This window comes from Copidosoma floridanum, unplaced genomic scaffold, assembly GCF_036245765.1.
Source record: "Copidosoma floridanum isolate Cflo_tuat_1 unplaced genomic scaffold, Cflo_Japanese_pri ptg000013l, whole genome shotgun sequence".
Taxonomy (NCBI): domain Eukaryota; kingdom Metazoa; phylum Arthropoda; class Insecta; order Hymenoptera; family Encyrtidae; genus Copidosoma; species Copidosoma floridanum.
Genome location: NW_028321890.1, coordinates 22788074 through 22807494, shown reverse-complemented (window position 1 = coordinate 22807494; position 19421 = coordinate 22788074). Strand labels below are relative to the sequence as shown.

General features: G+C 29.9%; 2 protein-coding genes across 3 annotated transcripts; one reads left to right on the top strand and one right to left on the bottom strand.

The window, feature by feature from the left end:
- Positions 1-1352: 1352 nt before the first annotated feature.
- Lop1 (long wavelength sensitive opsin 1) lies at positions 1353-8556 on the bottom strand. 2 transcript variants are annotated; one of them, XM_014356540.3, is made up of 6 exons: positions 8365-8556; positions 3530-3861; positions 3170-3417; positions 2846-3101; positions 2594-2760; positions 1353-2492 (listed from the first exon to the last, which is right to left on the bottom strand). In XM_014356540.3, the coding sequence occupies exons 2-6, from the start codon at positions 3848-3850 to the stop codon at positions 2354-2356; spliced, it is 1131 nt and encodes a 376-aa protein (XP_014212026.2). In that variant the 5' UTR covers positions 3851-3861; positions 8365-8556; the 3' UTR covers positions 1353-2353. The 2 variants fall into 2 exon arrangements, with proteins under 2 accessions (XP_014212026.2, XP_089447887.1); XM_089591761.1 differs by lacking the exon at positions 8365-8556 and adding an exon at positions 8146-8261.
- Positions 8198-18410, top strand: LOC149374961 (uncharacterized). The gene is made up of 4 exons (XM_089590749.1): positions 8198-8217; positions 8352-8635; positions 10938-11031; positions 14412-18410. The coding sequence occupies exons 1-4, from the start codon at positions 8198-8200 to the stop codon at positions 18394-18396; spliced, it is 4383 nt and encodes a 1460-aa protein (XP_089446875.1). The 3' UTR covers positions 18397-18410.
- The last annotated feature ends 1011 nt before the right edge of the window (positions 18411-19421 follow it).

Here is a 19421-nt window from a genome sequence, read left to right as displayed (position 1 = left end):
TTTAATCCAACAAGGCTAAGTTTTTTTTCTTTTGAGATTTTTATCATCTTAGAAAAAAGTTTACATTTTACCGTCAAAGTACGATTTTTAATTTTTTAATTTTTTTTAAACCAATTTTTTTTCGTTATTTTTCAATGTTTTAACATGTTTTGGCATAATTTAGGGTGTTTGAAGTAATTATGTATGATGTATGAGTGCTTATGGGTGTACATGTGGGGCTTGCGTAGAAAAATCCTATTAAGTAATTAAAAATTATGTATGAATTGGAAAAAAAAATGTTAACGATAAGCAGTAACTTAAGTCTATGTACTCTAATTAAAAATCTCAGTCTCTGGTAAAAAATAAAAAAATAAAAAGAAAAAAGGATTTTTCAGGGAGAAATATGAAATAATATAAAAAATAAAAAATTTCTCAAAATAAATTTTAAAAACATTGTACCTGTACCTAGTTATTGACTATCTATTTTTTTTTCTTTTTTTTTTTTTTTTTTTTTTCAATTTTTGTATATTATGCATCATTTTTTCAGTAAGACCTAATCCATTAATTATCAACCGAACAAAACTTACTTTATAATTTAAAAAATTTTTTAAATTTTTTTCTTTGCAGAAGAGAGCTTTCAAAACAAATTACTATCCTCCTTGAATTACAAGACCACTACGCAGTTATCTTGAAAGAACTCGTTACAAGGACAATAGAGTTATCACTAAATCCACTAAAACCTAACTGGTTAACAACGTCTGCGACAAAACGTTCAATATGAGTAGCAGGTGTCTTTACTATTGCGATAGATGCAAAAATATCATCACGTCGGATAAAGATTTCATGGAACACAAAAATTTCCATAGTGGAGAAAGACCAGTTTACTGTACCACGTGCTCTCAAGTTTTCTTCCAAGTTGGCAGTGATACGAAACACATTGGATGCCCTGGACCAATACCAAGGAAACAGCGTCATAATGTACGCCGTAAACTTTTTTAGTGATTTTTCGAGCTACAAACGCCTGTACAACATCATCGGCATCAGACCTTCAATCTAAATATGTCTGAACGGAAAAAATCATCATTGGATGATCAAGCCTATTGAAATGTCAAAGAACATATTTAAAAATAAAGTAAAACATTATCCTTAACATTTTTAATGCATTAGAAGGTTTATCTGATATAAAAGTATCCAACCAGGAGTCTATTTACAAGTATTATTGTATTTATCAAGTCAGATAAACTTGTTTTTTTTTGCTTGAATGAAATTTATACACCTACAATCAGAATTCGCTGTTTGAAAATAACGAATAATTCATCAACTGTTATTTTTAAATAATAAATAAGAATTTAAATAAGCGAAGAGAGCTAGGTTTTTTTAGCACTTTGAATGCATACGTAATTTATTGTAACTTACAAAATTGAATTACAGATAAAATTTGGTATGATTCGTTAACATTAGCAGACTGTATTCGTGTGTAACCTTTTTAGAATTAGGACATACGTCATACAGTGTAAAATTACGCAAAATATAAAAAAATTAAATGCCCAACACGATAAACCGAAGGCACCCACCGTACTTCCATTAACGGCTACAGACACTACAACTTGAGTTGTGGTGAGACCCAAGTTGCATTATCGTTTCGAACGATAAGACTTCTGAGCAATTAATGTATAATTTTATTAATAACATTAGTTTGCGTCTGCATATCGGGACTGTCAACGTCGTTTTTTTTTTTTATTGTGATTTAATTGAGTTTCGTAAAACTTTTGCATAATATTAGTTCCAAAACTAACGCATATTATAATGATATGTGGCTCGGCCGATCGCGTGGGCTAATAGATCACAGATTTCCAGTGCAGAAGTGACATTTTCTCGCTGCAAACAACTCCGTCAACCATCCGATAAATATTTACAAATCACATCCAAATTGCAGGTACATTTTGTAACATGCGTCAATTCGACCCGACTTTTCTCCATATCTGGTATTGAACCCAATTTTTCCATTATTTTTACTATATCATATACCAAAAATTAGAATAATCTTAGTCCAGTTCCAAATTTTTTTCACGCCAACGGCCCGGAAAATCGCGTACAATCCACGGCCGAAAGTAAAAAAGCCTCGGCTTATCCAATTATCATCCAAGGCTTTGCCTACGACAACAATACTCAAACAATCGGAGACTTTTTTCACTTTTCCGGCCTTGGGTCGTAATATGCTATTTCGTTGTTTCAAAATTAGCTCATAACATTTATTTTTTAGTTAAAATTTAAAAATTTTACCGTGAATAAATAAGAATCATTTTTTAATCGAGTTTTTGAATTTTTAAAAATCATGAGCACTATAATCGCAAAGTAGAGATGAACAACCGATTTATGCATTGGTTTTGTCGTTGTCGGTGAGCGTTGTAACACCAGATGTGGTCGATTGGGCATCCCCTCCGGGCGCTGATTCGCCAGTGCAAGCCAGGGACGGAAATTTTTGGAATAGAGCTGCTCTGTACTTGGGATGGCTAAGTGCAAAGAAAGAAAATTTTACATCATAAATACAAAGAAAATGATTTTGAAAAAAAAAAAAAAAAAAAAAAAAAAAACTTTTGTCAAGGGTATTTACCTAATACCGTAGACAATCGGATTGTAAACGGCATTTGCTTTGGCAAACACTGAGCCCCAAATGGTAAATAAAGGTGTCAACTTAGCAAGCTGGAAAATACCAGCGTAATTTATGACAAGATACGGAGTCCAGGCCATGAACCACAAAGATATCGTCATTAGAGCAACCTAAGGGGGAAAAAATGACCACGAAAAAATGTATTCAAATTCAATGTTAATTTTCAATGCCTGGTAGTTAAAAACAATGACAAACCTTGGCGAGCTTATTCTCTGCGCTCTGATCGTTATTACCCTGCCTGAGCGAGGCGACGTTCATTTTCTTGGCCTGTTCTCGCATGGTTTTCTCGTGAGCGGACACAGCCTTCAGAATGAAATAGTAGCTGTAGATGATCATGAAAAGTGGCAGAAAGTATACAAAGAAGCTGTAGGCTACGATGTACGATCGTGATAACCAGTCCTGGGTGAAATAATCCGTACCACATGCCGTGAGATTACCCTCGGGTACGTATCTAAAGGCAAACAAAGGTGATAATTGAGGGTGCGGCTTTTTAGCTAAAAAAACGTGATCGATTATTACCGATTCCAACCGAACATTGGAGCAAAGGTCCAGATCGAGCAGAACAGCCATATTCCAACGATACGAATAAGAGCACCGGTGATGGACAGAGGCTTGGCCGATAAACCTTTGACGATCACGTTGTACCTGTCAAAGGCAATCATACACATCGACCAGATCGAACTGCATCCGAAGATGGAGCCGCACAGGGCATAAACTTCGCACATCAGTGGACCGAACACCCACGTTTCATAGTAACAGTTGATTACCTAGAAAATTAAATTTTCTCGCTGCTGTATATTTTTATCCGATAATTAAATTTCTCAATAAAACTACAACGTTAGAGTAACAACAGTGGTTAATAAATATTATGAAAATTACCATTGGCGGTGACATGGTGAGCATCATGCAAAAGTCGGAGAACGCAAGATTTATGACAAAGAGATTGCTGGGGGTGCGAAGACTCTTGGTACTGACGAAGATGTAGACAACCATGCCGTTGCCGGAGATGGAAACGACACCAAGGCAGAAAATAACGAAACCAAGGATGCCATACCAGAGGGGATTCATAGGTGGGAATTGATACCAGTATGGATCGACCATGTAGTGGATTTCAGGAGGCGCCTTGTCGACCACAGTTTGATTGTTGAAACCTAACATTGACCTCTGGGCCATGAACACTGGCCCTGTGAGTGTACCCATCTTTATTGGTTCTGAAATATTGTTGGAGTCACATTAATTTTAAATTATGAACAAAAGTATTGAAAATATACAAGTGAAAAATTAATTTGACATAGTCTTTATCTATAGTAGTCCAACGTTAACATGTGTACAAAAAAGAATTTTAAATATGTATGGTAATATGAATAATAATAATAATAATAATAATAATAATAATAATAATAATAATAATAATAATAATAATAATAAAAAAATACTTATATGAGGTCAAACAATCCAACGGTAAGTTAATTTTTTGTGTATAGTACAGTGTCCGTGATACATTTCTTGTAATTATTCTAGTGATGCCAAAAATTTATTTCTAATAAATAGTTACATGAAAGTAAAAATATTTATATAATATGAATAATACGACTTATGGATGAGTAATTGAGTACAATCTCATTTTATTTACATAACTATTCTTGTTCCACTTAATATTGATTTTTCAAGAGCTTTCTATTAATAGAACTGACGAAGGTTGAACTTAAATAAACCTTGGATGTATTGTGGGTACATACGTATCTATGCATCCATGCACACTTTTTCAAGATACGTACGTCATTCATTCTAATGCCGTATTATCTAACCCAGATTTTACAGGATACTTTTTGAAAGGTTTCTTCTAAACGGTTTTTCTGCTGTTTTCATAATGTTTTGATCATATCATCGATACATCTTACTTGTGTTGTATTTAAATAACCAATGGGATTAAACTTGTATACGTCGTAGTAAATTATACTTTCCTCATTATAATTAATAAAATTTTTGATATATTAAATTATGTTAAAGAAACATTCCATTGGAATATTTCCTATACGATATAAAAAAATATATTCACTCCACACTTACACTAATTTAAAATTAAGAATGAGGCTCGATGTACACAGATATAGTGTCAAGTTATCTTTTCATTCCTGGAAACTTACTCTAAACAGAAATGCTATCAAACACACGTATGAAAATACAAATCAAACACTTTATCTGGTTATTTAGCAATCTGGGGTCGACAAAAGATATGAATAGAGAGCGATTTTATTTAAATATTTTTTTAGTGTCATTTTCTTTGAAAAGATCGCTCTCTTTAGTAATTGATATCATCAGACACAACCACTAGCTATATATGCGATTATTTTTTAAATAGGTAGTTGATACAGTAATTCTTTTTAGGAAAAAAATAATTTCTCGTACCGTATATCTGATAAATTCTTTAAAAAAATCATGTTTTCCGTGTATATATATATATAATATAAAACCCCGCTGTAAATCTAAGTATATAAAATTTTTACGTACACAAGCATGTGGTTAAAACTTTTTTCTTTACAAAATGAATAATAGCAATGGTAATAAGCATTCCAAAAATTATAAAAACCATCAATTATTTACCAATTTTTCAATCAGCTCTACCAAATCGAACACTATAAAAACAAAAAATATTGATTAAAGGTAAAAGGCAAAGTATTCATATTACAAATTCTACACGAATAAAAGAGTGTTAAAAATATAATAACATATCTTTTGGCAATAGTAGGAGGTTGAACAGCTGGTAAATGGTCAAATTAATTTTATATCACATAATGCGATTGTAATGTGATTTGTCACCATGTAGAGATTTGAAATACGTACGAAGATTATTGTCAACTGTGTGAGTACAAAAAATTCGACTTATTAAATATTTTTATCATAGGCTTGTATACTTATGTAAATATACATATTTTTTAGCACACTTAAGAAATATACTTTATGTTACTTTTTATGTAATAGTAAGACAAAACAAAAATTTTGTGAGTTTAGAGTAATTATTATATAGAAAAAAGCAAAAATATTTGTGCATGAAAAACAAAAAACTAAAAAATAATTATTAATTATTTTGTTTTATTTTAAGTAATTAGAATTTAATAAAAATTTTGATTTGTTACAATTTATAAAACAACATATTTTCTTAATTTCACTTTTTTATCAAAAAAATTGAGTGGAATGAAATATTTCATATCTCAAACTGATTTTGGTGGAGATTTGAGATAAAAAAAACAAAAATATTATAGATTATATTTTTTTCTATGTTTAAGAAGAAAAAAAATTTATTTTTAAAAATAAAAAAAAAAACAAGAATCAATACTATTTAACAGTTTAATTTTGGTTTGAATAAATAAAATTTAATATTTCTTTTATATTCTAACATTCTCAAAAATTAAATCTAAATATTTAAAAGCTTTGTTCATTTTGATCTATAGAAACCCTATGCTAGCAATGAATAATCGAAATCCAAAGAAGCCTGGCTGGATCCAAATAATCAAAGAGAATTCGGATATCTAACTTATTACAAACATGCATAACAAATATCCGATTTAAAAAAAAATTATAGTTATAAGTCCTTTGAAGAGAAGAAAATTTTTTACTTTGGAAATATGGAATATGGAAACTAGGTAAAGTTAGGTAATAGATTTAAACAATTTTTTAATTTATTGTGTGCAGATCACTAAAAAACTTTTTCACTTTTTTTCCTGTCAAAGTAAGTAGAAAACATTTTAAGTAATTTTTTCTTTAGTTTCTTAGGTATAATAAAAATATAAATATCAAAAACTAACATTCGTAATTTAGAAAGTTTTCATCCAAAAAATGGAATTGAGAGAAAAATTATTCTATAATTTTTTGAAAAAAATATGATTGTATCAACACAGAAATAATTTTTTATTTTTATAATATTTCTACTGTGACCTATGTTTAAAATTTCGAAGTTAATTATGTATCTGAGATAATCGTTGCACAATTATATGATGATATGTGAAAAACCGAATGGTTTACATGGGTTTGACAAAATTACGTATACATGAGGGCGTCCATTATTTCTTAAATTTTATTGTTTAGTCATATACTCACTGAAATCTATTTATTGTAGCGGCAAATAAAAATTCTTATCGAAAAAAAAAATTAAATTAACACGAGGTGCTAGACGCATTTTGATGTTCTATTCAAATAACAAGATTTTCATCGATTTTTACTCAATCGATTTTAACCGTTCCAGTAGCTTTTAAATCGATTAAAAATAATAAATCACATTAAGTTGAAGTAGAATTATCTATTAAATCACTGATGAATTTTTTTCGGTAAAAAAAATTTAAAAAAAATTCGGTGTAAAAAATTTTACAGATTTTGGAATTTTTACTAACATATTATAGTTTATTGATTTTTAAGTGGGTTAAAAGTAATTGGAAAACAATTTTTTTTTTAATTATTAAAAATGTCATTTATTTTAAGTAGGAAATAAAAATCACTGGGCGATATATGTCAATTGAATTTTTATTTGGGTGTCATTTTTAGGATTTACATTTTAAGCTACAATAAATAGATTACAGTGGTTATTTAATTTAATAATAAAATTTGAATAATGACAGAGGTATACTAATAAACATAAACTTTTTTTACATTGGTGTTAAGAAATGCACTTAAAAAGTTAATTAAAATTAAGCCACATAGCGATTTATTGATGGCGAGGTAGAAAATATATATTGATGATTAGGTTGAGAATATGATGAATAATATTCTAAATCAATATTAATAAATTTTCTTTCTATTTTTAATATGAATCGTTCGGTTTTATTAAGGTTGCTGGTACCTTTGGAGCTTTACTATCATCTTGCGTACTATTAATTTATGTTACGTGAAAAAAAAATCACGTAAAAAATATTAATTTTTATTTAACAAATATTACGCGAGCTATAAAATTATTCCTAGCTGTAAATGGCAATGGACATTAAATTTCAATATCGTATGTAGCATTGATTTTTCAGATGATTTTCATTGAATCCGATAAAACCATACTTACAACGTTGTAATACACTAATTTTGCAATCTTTAAACATGTAAATTAATAATCACCAAGTTTAATTTATTTTTCAATCAATTTGTTGCATTAAGTTTGTTTTCAGTGTCATCGTGGCTTTAATTTGGTGAACCGAACAGCATTTAGTGCTCACGGCATCGTTATTATTTTTGTAAAATTAAATTTACCGTCGACAAATAGTATCCCACCACAAAATTATCGTCAAACTGGACGCACCAACCGAAAAATACCGTAAGTAGCCAATTAAAATCGTTAAAAAAAACCTATTACTGACTTCAGTCAACCACACACCTATACTGGCATACGTTCCTCATCGTAGGCAACAAACGAGCTGGCATTTCAAAAAACCCAATTTTCAACTTCGATTGCCAGTAATATAGTTGGTCAAACCATCGTGAAGACAAAAGACTTAAAACTTCACCAAAAAACTCACGTAAATAGTCGTCCAATGAAGTACACCGTAATCAAACCTACGTCGTTTCGGAATGCCACCTCTGCTCGTTGGGTACTTGGTAATTTTATCTTAAACCACATCACCACAATTGAATGAGGAAAAAAAAAAAAAAAAAAAAAAGCAGAGAATCTACTAAATTATCATACAGGTGTACTATAAACAATAACTCGTGTTGTTTGCACTAGTGCAGTTGCCCACCTCGAGGCTCTCGCCGGTCGGTGGTCCGAACGAAGGCCCGCCTCAACTCAGGCTGTTCTTAACCAGGTAAGCCAAGCTGCGTCCGGTAGTCACGACACACTCGTCCCGATGAATGTCGATGCGTGCCCGCACCACTGGATGCAGCTCGCTCGAGCGCTCGTGGCCGACGAAAAAGTGCACCAGAGCGCCCCGACCGAGCCTCCTAATATACCCTTAGTCCCTCCCCCCCAAGTATTCACCGGCTGTTGGGATCGTTGTCGTCAGATCCGACGTAAGTCGGCAAACAGTCTTAAGGAGGCAATTTTATTCGATTAGAGCGGATCCGAGGAATACCTTGGCTTACCTTGAATTTCCCTTGCCTCTTCGTCCCTCCTCCTCGGTTTTCTTTGGATTTCTCAACTACGTATTGTGTAGGCACACAGAAGCCCTACGAAGGCGAGCTCTTCGAGAAGGTAAGTAATCGCCGCGTCTTCAAGTTGTCACGGCCCAGGCCGTGGCCGTCGTCGCCCTGTCATCGACTTGTTCGCAAATGTTTTCGCGCTTGGAATACACGAGCATGCGAAAGCTCCACTGTATACCTATTACCTGGTTTTGTTGATTTCTATGCTATTGGTGAGGTCAACTATATTTTGGTTCCTTCACCATTATACACGAACAAATTTAAAGCTGAGTTTACGGACTTACGGGGAGTTTCTTGTCACTCGAAACCGGGAGATTATCGGATTTTTATTTTGACCTGTGGGAGTTGGGGAGATGTTGGTATCGATTATCGCGGAAGTTCTGGCCATTAGAGTGTGCCATTGCCGAAACTAACGTTTTTCGGGATTCGATTAGAATTAATTGAGGAATTGTGTGTAATGATTTTCTCAAAATATAGAGAAGTAAGTGAAACCTTCAACTAGGATTATTCAGAGTATCGGACAACTGTGTGAATTTTTCCAATATTTTTTACTACAATTTTTTTTCAATTATAAATTGAATGTCATGAATAAAAAAATTTGTGGTTGAATATATTTCAAAAATTTACTCAGTTTCCTGATGCTCTGAATAGGTATTGTTGAAAGTTCTACTGCTTTCTCTGAATTTTCAGAAAATCATTGAAACACCTTGACTAAAAAATTGTAAGGAAAAAAAGCTTTATCGTGGGCTAGCTGAAACAAATAACAATACATATGTAAATTTTATCAACTTTATATCTTTATACAACTTAGCATTTACAAATGCATGGATTATTAAAAAAATATAAATAATAATCTCTAGACACACCTTTAAAAGTTTGGAAGACAAAAATTTGAATTAAAATAAATTTTTTTAAATTATTCCTTAGCATCATATCTACTAGATTTATTACAACACAAAACTTTTTATTTAATAAAATTTTTTATATTCATTAACGTTCGATACGAACTGTGAGAGAATTGTAACCAAAGAGAAATCCCTTACATTATGGCACTATGAAATAAATATCAGCATTAATTAAACTATTTATTATCTTAAAAATGTCGATGTAACCATATTATAGCTACAATTACTTCTTGAATAATTTATCTGCGAGTTAAAAAAAATTCGTGGGCCAAATTCTAATGAAACGTTATGTAAAAAAATGTAATGTTTATGTAAAAAAATAAAATGTCTGGTCGAACAAACTGACATAATAATGTATTCCTCACAAATAAGTCCCTATCGATATTGTTCAGTCTGTTATTAATATTATGGTTTCATTGACGTATGGCCTTTTTTTTTAATTTTAAAAATATTAGATTTATGAACATTATTTTCTTCTAATTTAATCAAATATTAGCTCTTAATTTATGTTCGTAATATTGATCTCTACACATATTGTGTTCCACTCTTGCTAGTTAGTATGCTGTAAGTAATAGTTAACAGTTAATATTAAATTGTTGTTGTTGCAAGTTTCTGGATTTAAAAATTTTTTTTTCCTGAACTTGAAAGTTATTTTGAGATTTTTATCCTACTACTTTCTAGGTCGAGTACTGAGACTGCCTTAGGATTACAGTCCATTTACGTCAACAACGTCAATGTCAAGCATAAATATATTTAAAATAATAAGTTTTTGCATGCGTGAGTAGTATATTACAAAATTTGTGATGTAAAACACAATTTTGTTGTTGGATTAATTTAATCATGCTATTAAACTTATGAATCGAAGTTAAATTTACATAAACTAAATAAATTAAAAATTAATTCTGAAATTTAAGTAGTTGATAAAGAAATTGTTTAATAAAACGAGTTGTCACGTACGATAGCTGAAGATGTCGCAGGAAATAAGTATTTCATAGTATCTTTTAAGCCTCTTAGTTGTAGAAACCGTACTAAGGCTCAGAAACAAAATTAATGTAATCACCTTGAGTTTTTAAGACCAAAAATTCGCTAATTAAAATTGCCTTTTGCATTTTTGGATATTCGTAAAAGTAAAGCTAGTTAAAAAATTCTTATTAATTCAATCAACAAGTGAGAAAAAAATGAATTATACTGAAAATTGCACATAAAAGTCATTTTCTTTTTTTGGCGTTTTTTTAAATCTTTGGATGATTACTGCTTCTTCAGTATAGGAAAAATTCTCTTTGCACCTGGTACACATCCAGTCATGGCAAGCACAAGGAGTCCCTCAGGTCTGATGCTGGCCATGGCGACATGCGCCACAAGGTACGAAAGCAACTATTTTCTATAAATAAAATTTAATAAATATACCTTTAAGTTATAATTATTCCAATATCAAATAACGAACTAATATCTATAAATCTCTCATTTTTGACAGTGTTATACTTTACTAATTAGTGCTTCGAAGATTTTTAACACTATTTTCAAATAAGTCAAATAATTGAAAATCTACTAAGTTATCAGGAATTTTCTTAGACAAATCTTCAAAAACACCAGCAACACTTTATATACGATTTAAAATAATATTTGTTGATCTTCGTATGGTGCCATCGGGAGGACGAGTGGCTTGGCAACCTCTCATTTTGTAATTTTTGGTACAAAGACTGTTGAAGATGAAAGAAGCACCCAACAACGGTAATGGTAGGATGTACGGCAATTCATGCATTGATGACGCATCCAATTCAAGATTAAAATCCAGTAGCAGTTGGCAGCCCCATTAGAATATTTTATATTTTTTGAAGGTTTAGAGAAGGCGTAAATAAATTTAAATCCATTAGGGGGCAACGTGGTCAATTATCAAATAATTTTGAATGAAAAAGTAGTGTAAAATATTGGTTAACAATAACCCTCAAATTCTGAAATAAGCTGAATGTAAATAAACATATTCAGAATAGTCAGAATAAACATCCAGCATTTTTTGTTGTTTTTTATTTAACTTTTTTTTGCAAACTATTGGAGCAAATAGATTCAGACCAATATATATGATTGTTCGGGTAAATGTTTGTCCGGTCATGCAAATTCAAACAAACCCAAGCGAAAATTAAGTTTGTGAATAAATAGTTATAAGTGATGAAAACCGATGATAAGAAATAATCAAGTCCAAATTGGAAACTGAGAAGAGAGTCGAATAACTGTCATTGTTAATCATTACTTGTTATTTTTATTTATTTATTTTTTTCCTCATAAGTGACCGATATATAGAAAGGTATATACAAAAAATAAAAACTAATAATAACTATTACAACTAACTGAAACTTGTAGTTTATATTACAAACTGTTTATTATTAATTATTTTAAAAAATTTTGAGCAACTCATAAAAATTTCTACAAATTATTACTTATTGTTCATGTAATTGATTTGTTGTGCCGTATTTTAATACGGTAATAAAACTAAATTCTTCGATTTAGTTTTCACAAAAAAATTTTTTTCAAATGATTGATAATATTTATTAGAGAGATAATATATTATTAGAGTCTTAATCTGGACTTTATTATTTGTTATTATTAGCTTTTATATTTTTTATTTTTCCTTATAAACAATGAAATAAAAGAGATAATATTCGCTTGGGAATGAACGAGTAACATAGTCACATAACATGTAATAATGTATCCATTTATGCATGCTCTGCGTCGTGGCAATAACTGATAACCTGACCCCCCCCCCCAGTTTTTTAACGTCTCTTGGATGCTACACAAAAAATAAAAAATACGATGAAATACAACAATAATAATTACACTTGAATCTTTTAGTTTTTATAATTTATTAGTGAATAAATTTAGAAGAAAAAAGTTCACAACGTGGACTAAATTTCCCTTCACTGAAATATACCAATACTGTAACGTAATCGACACCATTAAATATCCAAGAAGTCATACATATCGTTATAACATTTATTTTATGAAACTTATTGTTATGGTACTTATCGTACATGATAAATATATAAATAACAGCAATCGTTAACTATTTACCTTTGCATTTGCATTGAGATTAGAAGCAGTTTTTTTTTAAATAAAAATTATAATATATATATGCTGTTTAGTTCCGCATTCCATAGTATAGACACATAATAGGCTGAGCGTAATTCCATACCTGCAACCTGCAACAGAGCCTTTTCTCGAATAGCAATAAAATTTTCGTGTTAAGACCCTAATTCTCATAGTGTCAGATAATATACAGAAGTGTCACAGGTCACAGGTTTAATCTCAACTTTGCAAGTTCACAATAAATAAACTAGTGTTAAACTATGTAACTTTACCTCTTAACTAGGAAAATAAAATCACTCTGTACTTAATATTGTTTGTTATGAACACGTACACGTATTCACATTTAGAGTTTTTTTAGAATTAGGTTAGAAATTCACGTATAAAATACAATTATCTATTTTTCGTAAATTGATTCAAGTTATTCTTTACAGTGTCTTCAAAGCTCATCTAAGCAGTATGTAAGGTGTGACCTAAAGTTTTGTAAACAATATACATGAGAAATTGCATTTTTTTCAACTAATTTAACAAAATATCTTGAATGGCAAAATGGAATCAAATAGAAAAAGAAAACACTCTGGTGCTGACGAAGCAAATTTACCTAAAAAATCATGTAAAAAACTGCCAATTCGTCAAAGTGAATATTCGTCAAAAGAGTGCACCAATAATGTTGTGGATACTGCAGTGTCAAAATCAGCAAGTGTGGAATGCCTGGGTAATTCAGAAAATGGAGTTACAGGTGACAAAACTCATTATAAGTACACTTCTAGCATAATAAAAAAATATACAGATCACTATTGTAACCACTTGATTGACCTAATGTACAAATTAGATGTGGCAACATTGTGTCACGTTAGACAACTCATACATAAAGACAAATATCCTTTATTATCAGTATTGTACAATCATAGTATTATTGGGAAATTCAACGATATTGCCATTCAGCATGAAAATGAATCTATTTTTATAAAAGTTCTATACCAAGATGTCTTTATAAACAGAGAAATAAATTTTGTCAATTTGTTTTCCACAAAAGATACAATTTTTGACATTAATCAATACTTTAATAGTTTTGTCAAATATTCGATCACAGAGACTGAAAGTGATTCATTACATCAAGTAAAATATTTGATCATTTACACCAATCTTGACTTAAATCTCACTGAATGTAGTACGTTGGAGCAAAAAACCACTGGAGTGTCTTGTACAGTAGAAATGAGAAATATTTCAAAGGATTGTGATGATATTTTAAACCATTTCTTAGATGTATGTGATGATACAAACAATCATGGATTCTATCAATTCTCAAGATGCAAAGAAACAAAAAACTATCTTTTAAATTATTTACATTTGACATCAGCCATTAAAAAAATTATTGATGAAAATAATATTTTAGAAAAATTTGAACGTAAGATAAAAAAGTTGTTCATAAAAAAGTTTTTGCTTGTAGTTGGGCAACCTAACAGAGAAAAATTAAAAAGTTACATTTGTAATGAAATGAAACAAACTCAAACTAGTTATACAAAATTACAAAAAAAAATTCTCAACAGTTCTATTGATGTTAGAAATTTTGAACGTATGCTTCTTTACGAATATCATTTACTTTTGTCTATAGTACATGATATGTTTTTGCATGAAAAAATATCTTTTGTTAATTACCAAAGCAACAGTGTATCTAATGTTATTGCTGTTTGTTACAAAGATGAAATAACTTATGTTAAAACGCTTGATCTAAGTGATAGTATTGAAGATATATTTCCTAACAAACGTAAAAAGAATGACTCTAGGATTAAGAAGCTGTTAAATATTTTTGCTGCTGAAAAGAGAGAAAATGATAGCATAAAGATAAAAAATTTTATTGCATTTGCAAACCAAAGTTTGAATATAAGTGAAGAAAACGAATTAAAGAACAGTGAAACAAAAAGTCATTCTGTATTTCAATGTGAAAAGATAAAAGATCCAGAAAATTATAAAATTCTTAATTATTTTTCATCTTTTTCAACGCAAAGTCTTTACCAATTCCCCTTAGAAAAGAACAAAAAATTAATAGACTCATTAGAATTCACTCCAGCTTTGAAAGTCACTGATAAGCAGTCAACCAAAGAAGTATTCTTGGATAAATTAATATTTGCGAGTGACCAACCATCAAACGAAAAATTATGTCAGATGGTCAAAAAAGCTGTCAATAAATCTGAAGTTCCTTACAATTATGACGAGTTAAAGGAGTTAGTGTTGAGATGGTTAGAATCTTATGAATTTGGTTCCATTACAAAAAAATTGATGCAACAAATTCTTTATGACATCCAATCAGACAGATCTACTTACAATGTCCATAAGTATCAAAATAATAAAGAAATTATAAAATTTGGTAAAATTGTAGTATCAACAAAAAGTATAGAAAACAGACATTGGTACTATAAATTTATGAAATACATAACATATGGAGAAGGAAAACAATATTTGAATGTTTTTAAAAATGAAAGTGTTAAACTGAGCAATATATCACACATTATAGGAAGCTCAAATGCCAATGCTGTAGTTGCGTTAAAACGTTTATATGATATCTGCTTCGATGAGGATGGTAATAAAACATACTTTTTACAAGTGTTTGAACAGAATTCCGTTAATTTAAACAATTTAAGCAATATGTTATCACATTCTAAAGAAAATGCAGCCAGTATCTTAAAAGATTTTTATTATTTATTGTTTGATAAAAGTGGAAATTTATCAAAGTACTCAAAATCCTTAGCACGTGAAAATATAAAAATCACTTTATTTACTTCTATGTTAAGCAGAAGAGGTACTGCATGCGTTGAAGATTTTAAGAAACTTTATTACATACTTTTTGATGAGGAGGGAAATAAAACCAATTATTTAGCAACTTTACAAAAACATAAAATAGATTTAAGCGTCATAGGTGCTATCTTACCCATCCTTAAATCTCTAGAAATAAAAGACAGATTTATTGATTTATACAATGTTTTGTTTGATCAAAAGGGCAATAAAACACAGAAGCTTGCATCTCTTGAATCACATGGAATTCATTTACGTCAAATTGGTGGTATGTTAGAAAAAACTGGAAAAAATGGTTTTAACCTATTACATGACTTGTTATTTGACGAAAATGGCCAAGCTTCTTTTTATTTGCAAACATTAAAAAAACACCATATCTCATTAAGTACTATGTCAACCATTATAATTGGATCTAAAAAAAAATTTAAAGAAACTTTTATAAGCTTATTTAATTTATGGTTTGATAAGAACGGGGATAAGACAATGATTTTAAAAACATTAGAGAAGGAAGGAATAACATTAAGTACGATTTCCTCTATTATACATAACAGTGCCCAGCGTTGCTCGACAATTTTTTTAGATTTATATTATGTTTTGTTTGATGAGCATGGAAATAAAACACAATATTTAAAAACTATAGAAGCAAACAAAATTAAATTAAGAGCTTTGCTTCAAATTTTGAGATGGTCTGGAATGTACGCAGCTACTTCTTTCAAAGAACTTTATAATTTATGGTTTGACAAAGATGGACGCAAAACAAAATATTTAAATGGCATTAATTTAGAATTTTTTACCGACATTTTGAGAGACAGTGGATTTAGGGCAGCAAAATCATATAAAGAATTGTACGATCTTTGTATAAACACAATGGGAAATAAAACGCGATATGTTAAAATGTTGCAAAAAAACGGTATAAGTATGGTCATTTTTCGTAATATGTTGTTAGGATCTGGTCCACTAGCTGCTGAAAATTTTAAAAAATTATATAATTTACTTTTGGATGAAGAGGGAAGAAAAACGCATTATTTGAAAACTTTAGAAGCACACAACATAGATTTGAAAACGATTTCCATGATTTTGTTGCGCACTAAAAATTTCGTGGTGAAAAAATTCAAAGATTTATTTTATCTTATATTCGATGAAGCTGGAAATAAGTCCATCCGTTTTGAAAAGCTAGAACGCAGTGGAATAGGCTTTTCTGTTTCATCAAAAATTTTGGAAAAATCAGGAATGTCAGCTCCAAAAGCGTTTGCTGAACTTTGCAGTCTTTTTCTTGATGAACAAGGAAATAAATCTCATTACATAAAAACTTTCGAAAAAAATGGATGTTCGATAGATTTTCTTTTAAAAATTTTGCAGGGTAAAACATCTCACTCCCCTAAAATAATTATTGACTTGTATACATTGTTTTTTGACCAAGACGGTAACAAAAAACAAATTTTAACAGTATTCGAAGGCTCTGGAATTTCTTTCAAAGTTATGTTGAATTTTTTAACATATTCTACTAAAATTGATACGCATATTATTGAAGGATTAACAAAATTTCTATTTCATGAAATAGTTGGTCGAACGCGACTTGAAATTATAAGGGGAACAGGCATAGAAGTGAACAAATTTCTCAATTTGATGAAAAAAGCTGGCACAAAAAAGTTTGATGCTTTGACAAACCTTTACGATCTTTGGTTTGACAAAGAAGGAAATCCTACGAAGTACATCACCACTTTACAAAAGCATGGAGTCAATTTTCCAAGTTTTTGTTATACTTTCCGCTCATCTTCTGACGTAGTCAAGTCATATAAAGATTTGTACGATTTTTTTTTCGACGAACATGGAAATGAATCAGTTTATTTGCAAAGATTAAAAAAAAATGGTCTTGGAATATCAAACATCATTACTATACTTCCTGACAAAGGTACACATGCTGGTGAAAACTTAAAGAATTTGTACGATCTTTGGTTCGATGGAAAAGGTGAAAAAACCATCTATTTGGAAACTCTTCTTGAAAATAATATAACTTTAGATAAATTATCTAAATTTCTAAAAAAAAGTCGTATAAATATCGTTAAGGACTTTTTAATTATGTACAATCTATGGTTCGACGATAGAGGAAAAAAAACAGAATATTTGAAAGCCATTGAAGAATACGGAATTAGTGTGTCAAATATTTATGATTTTTTTAACAGGACAGAACAAAATTCAGACACTTTTCAAGCTGTGCTAAAATTTTTTTTTGATGAAAAAGGAAATAAATCAGATTACCTGTTAACTTGTGAAAAATATAATGTTAGCTTACTAACAATTTTTGACTTTTTAAAAAGAACAAAACCATATACAGTGAGTATCTTTGAACAACTGTACGATATTTGGTTTGGTAAGTATAAAAACAAAAAGTTATGTTTGAAAATGTTGAACAACGAAGGAGTGAATTTATCCGACATGTCGAAAATTCTAAGTGGCTCAGGTCTACAAACTCCAAATGCATTTAGAAATTTGTGCGAACTTTGGTTCGACAACGAAGGAAATAAAACACGTTATCTAAGAATTATCAACGAAAATGGCGTTCCTTTGATTGACATATGTCACATCTTGCAAGGAGCCAAATCTAGTGCCTCGAAAACTTTTAAAGATTTGTTTGATCTTTGGTTCGATGACAAAGACGACAAAACTACGTATCTAAGGGTTGTCGAAGAAAAAGTCATCAATTTAAGCAATACATGTAAAATATTAAGTAATACTGGATCCAATGCTGTGACTTACTTTATGAAATTGTACGACTACTGTTTCAAACATGGCGACGTGACGAACATATTTACTATTCGTTCGAAACTTTGTATAAAAGGTGATGTTATGTTGTAAATAATTTTTTTAAATCACGAGTATGTTAAATTTAATGCTATGTATTATGTATAAAAGTAAAGCCTATTTTTCTACAAATAAATTATTTTACAAGAGTTATATGTTTAAGTTAATTGTGATAAAACCTTTATAATTTGAATCCTATTAGGTATCCAATTCAATGGTAATTGAAATTTGTGCGCCTACTATGATTTTTTTTACAAATTCGTTTTATAGTTTAAATTTATTGAAAATATTTGGTAAGACTCAAAAGAATCAATCACAAAGTTACCTTGATAGCATTTGCAAGAGATTATGTGACGTATTAAAATTATTTAAAAAATATAAAGTATTTTCCAAAATGTTATGCAGTTTCGGAAATGTAGTACAATATTATAATTAATTTATATGCACAGTTTCATCCACACAATACATTTATCCATTAGGATTTATTGCTCTTAACACCAAGTTTTCCTTAAATTTAACATGACGACGAAAATTGAAGTGATCGAGGTGAATGGTGGCACGTTTGGCAGTTCTCATTTTGGTAAAAATTTAAAACTCTAGTATAGCATCATCATTTTCAACCTAATCTGTATGTGAACATAGTAATATTTTTATATTATTGACCTTCTGTATCTTTTTTTATTTCCACTCAAATTCAGCAGGAAAATAAATTACTTCTTGTTCCTTTTTTTATCTGCAATGTATTGGAATTTTTTTAAAAATAGTTGAACGTAACCCAACCAAACAAAAAAAACCTCTTTATGGCATTTAAAAAAAATTTAGTTACATTATATAACAGAAAAACCGGAAATCAAGTTTGAAATTGTTAAAAAAGATTTTTCCTAATTAAAAAAAAAGGCTTCATGATTATCAATTATTTATATATTATTAAAAACTTAAATTTTCGGATAGTCCCATGCCGTGGTCCAAGCACTAGACTGTGTATACTACAAGTGTATTTTTATATTATATTTTTAAAATGTTTAAGTACCTATAAACAGAAAGTCATTAGTTATCTTGGCAGCGCTTGTGAATTTTTT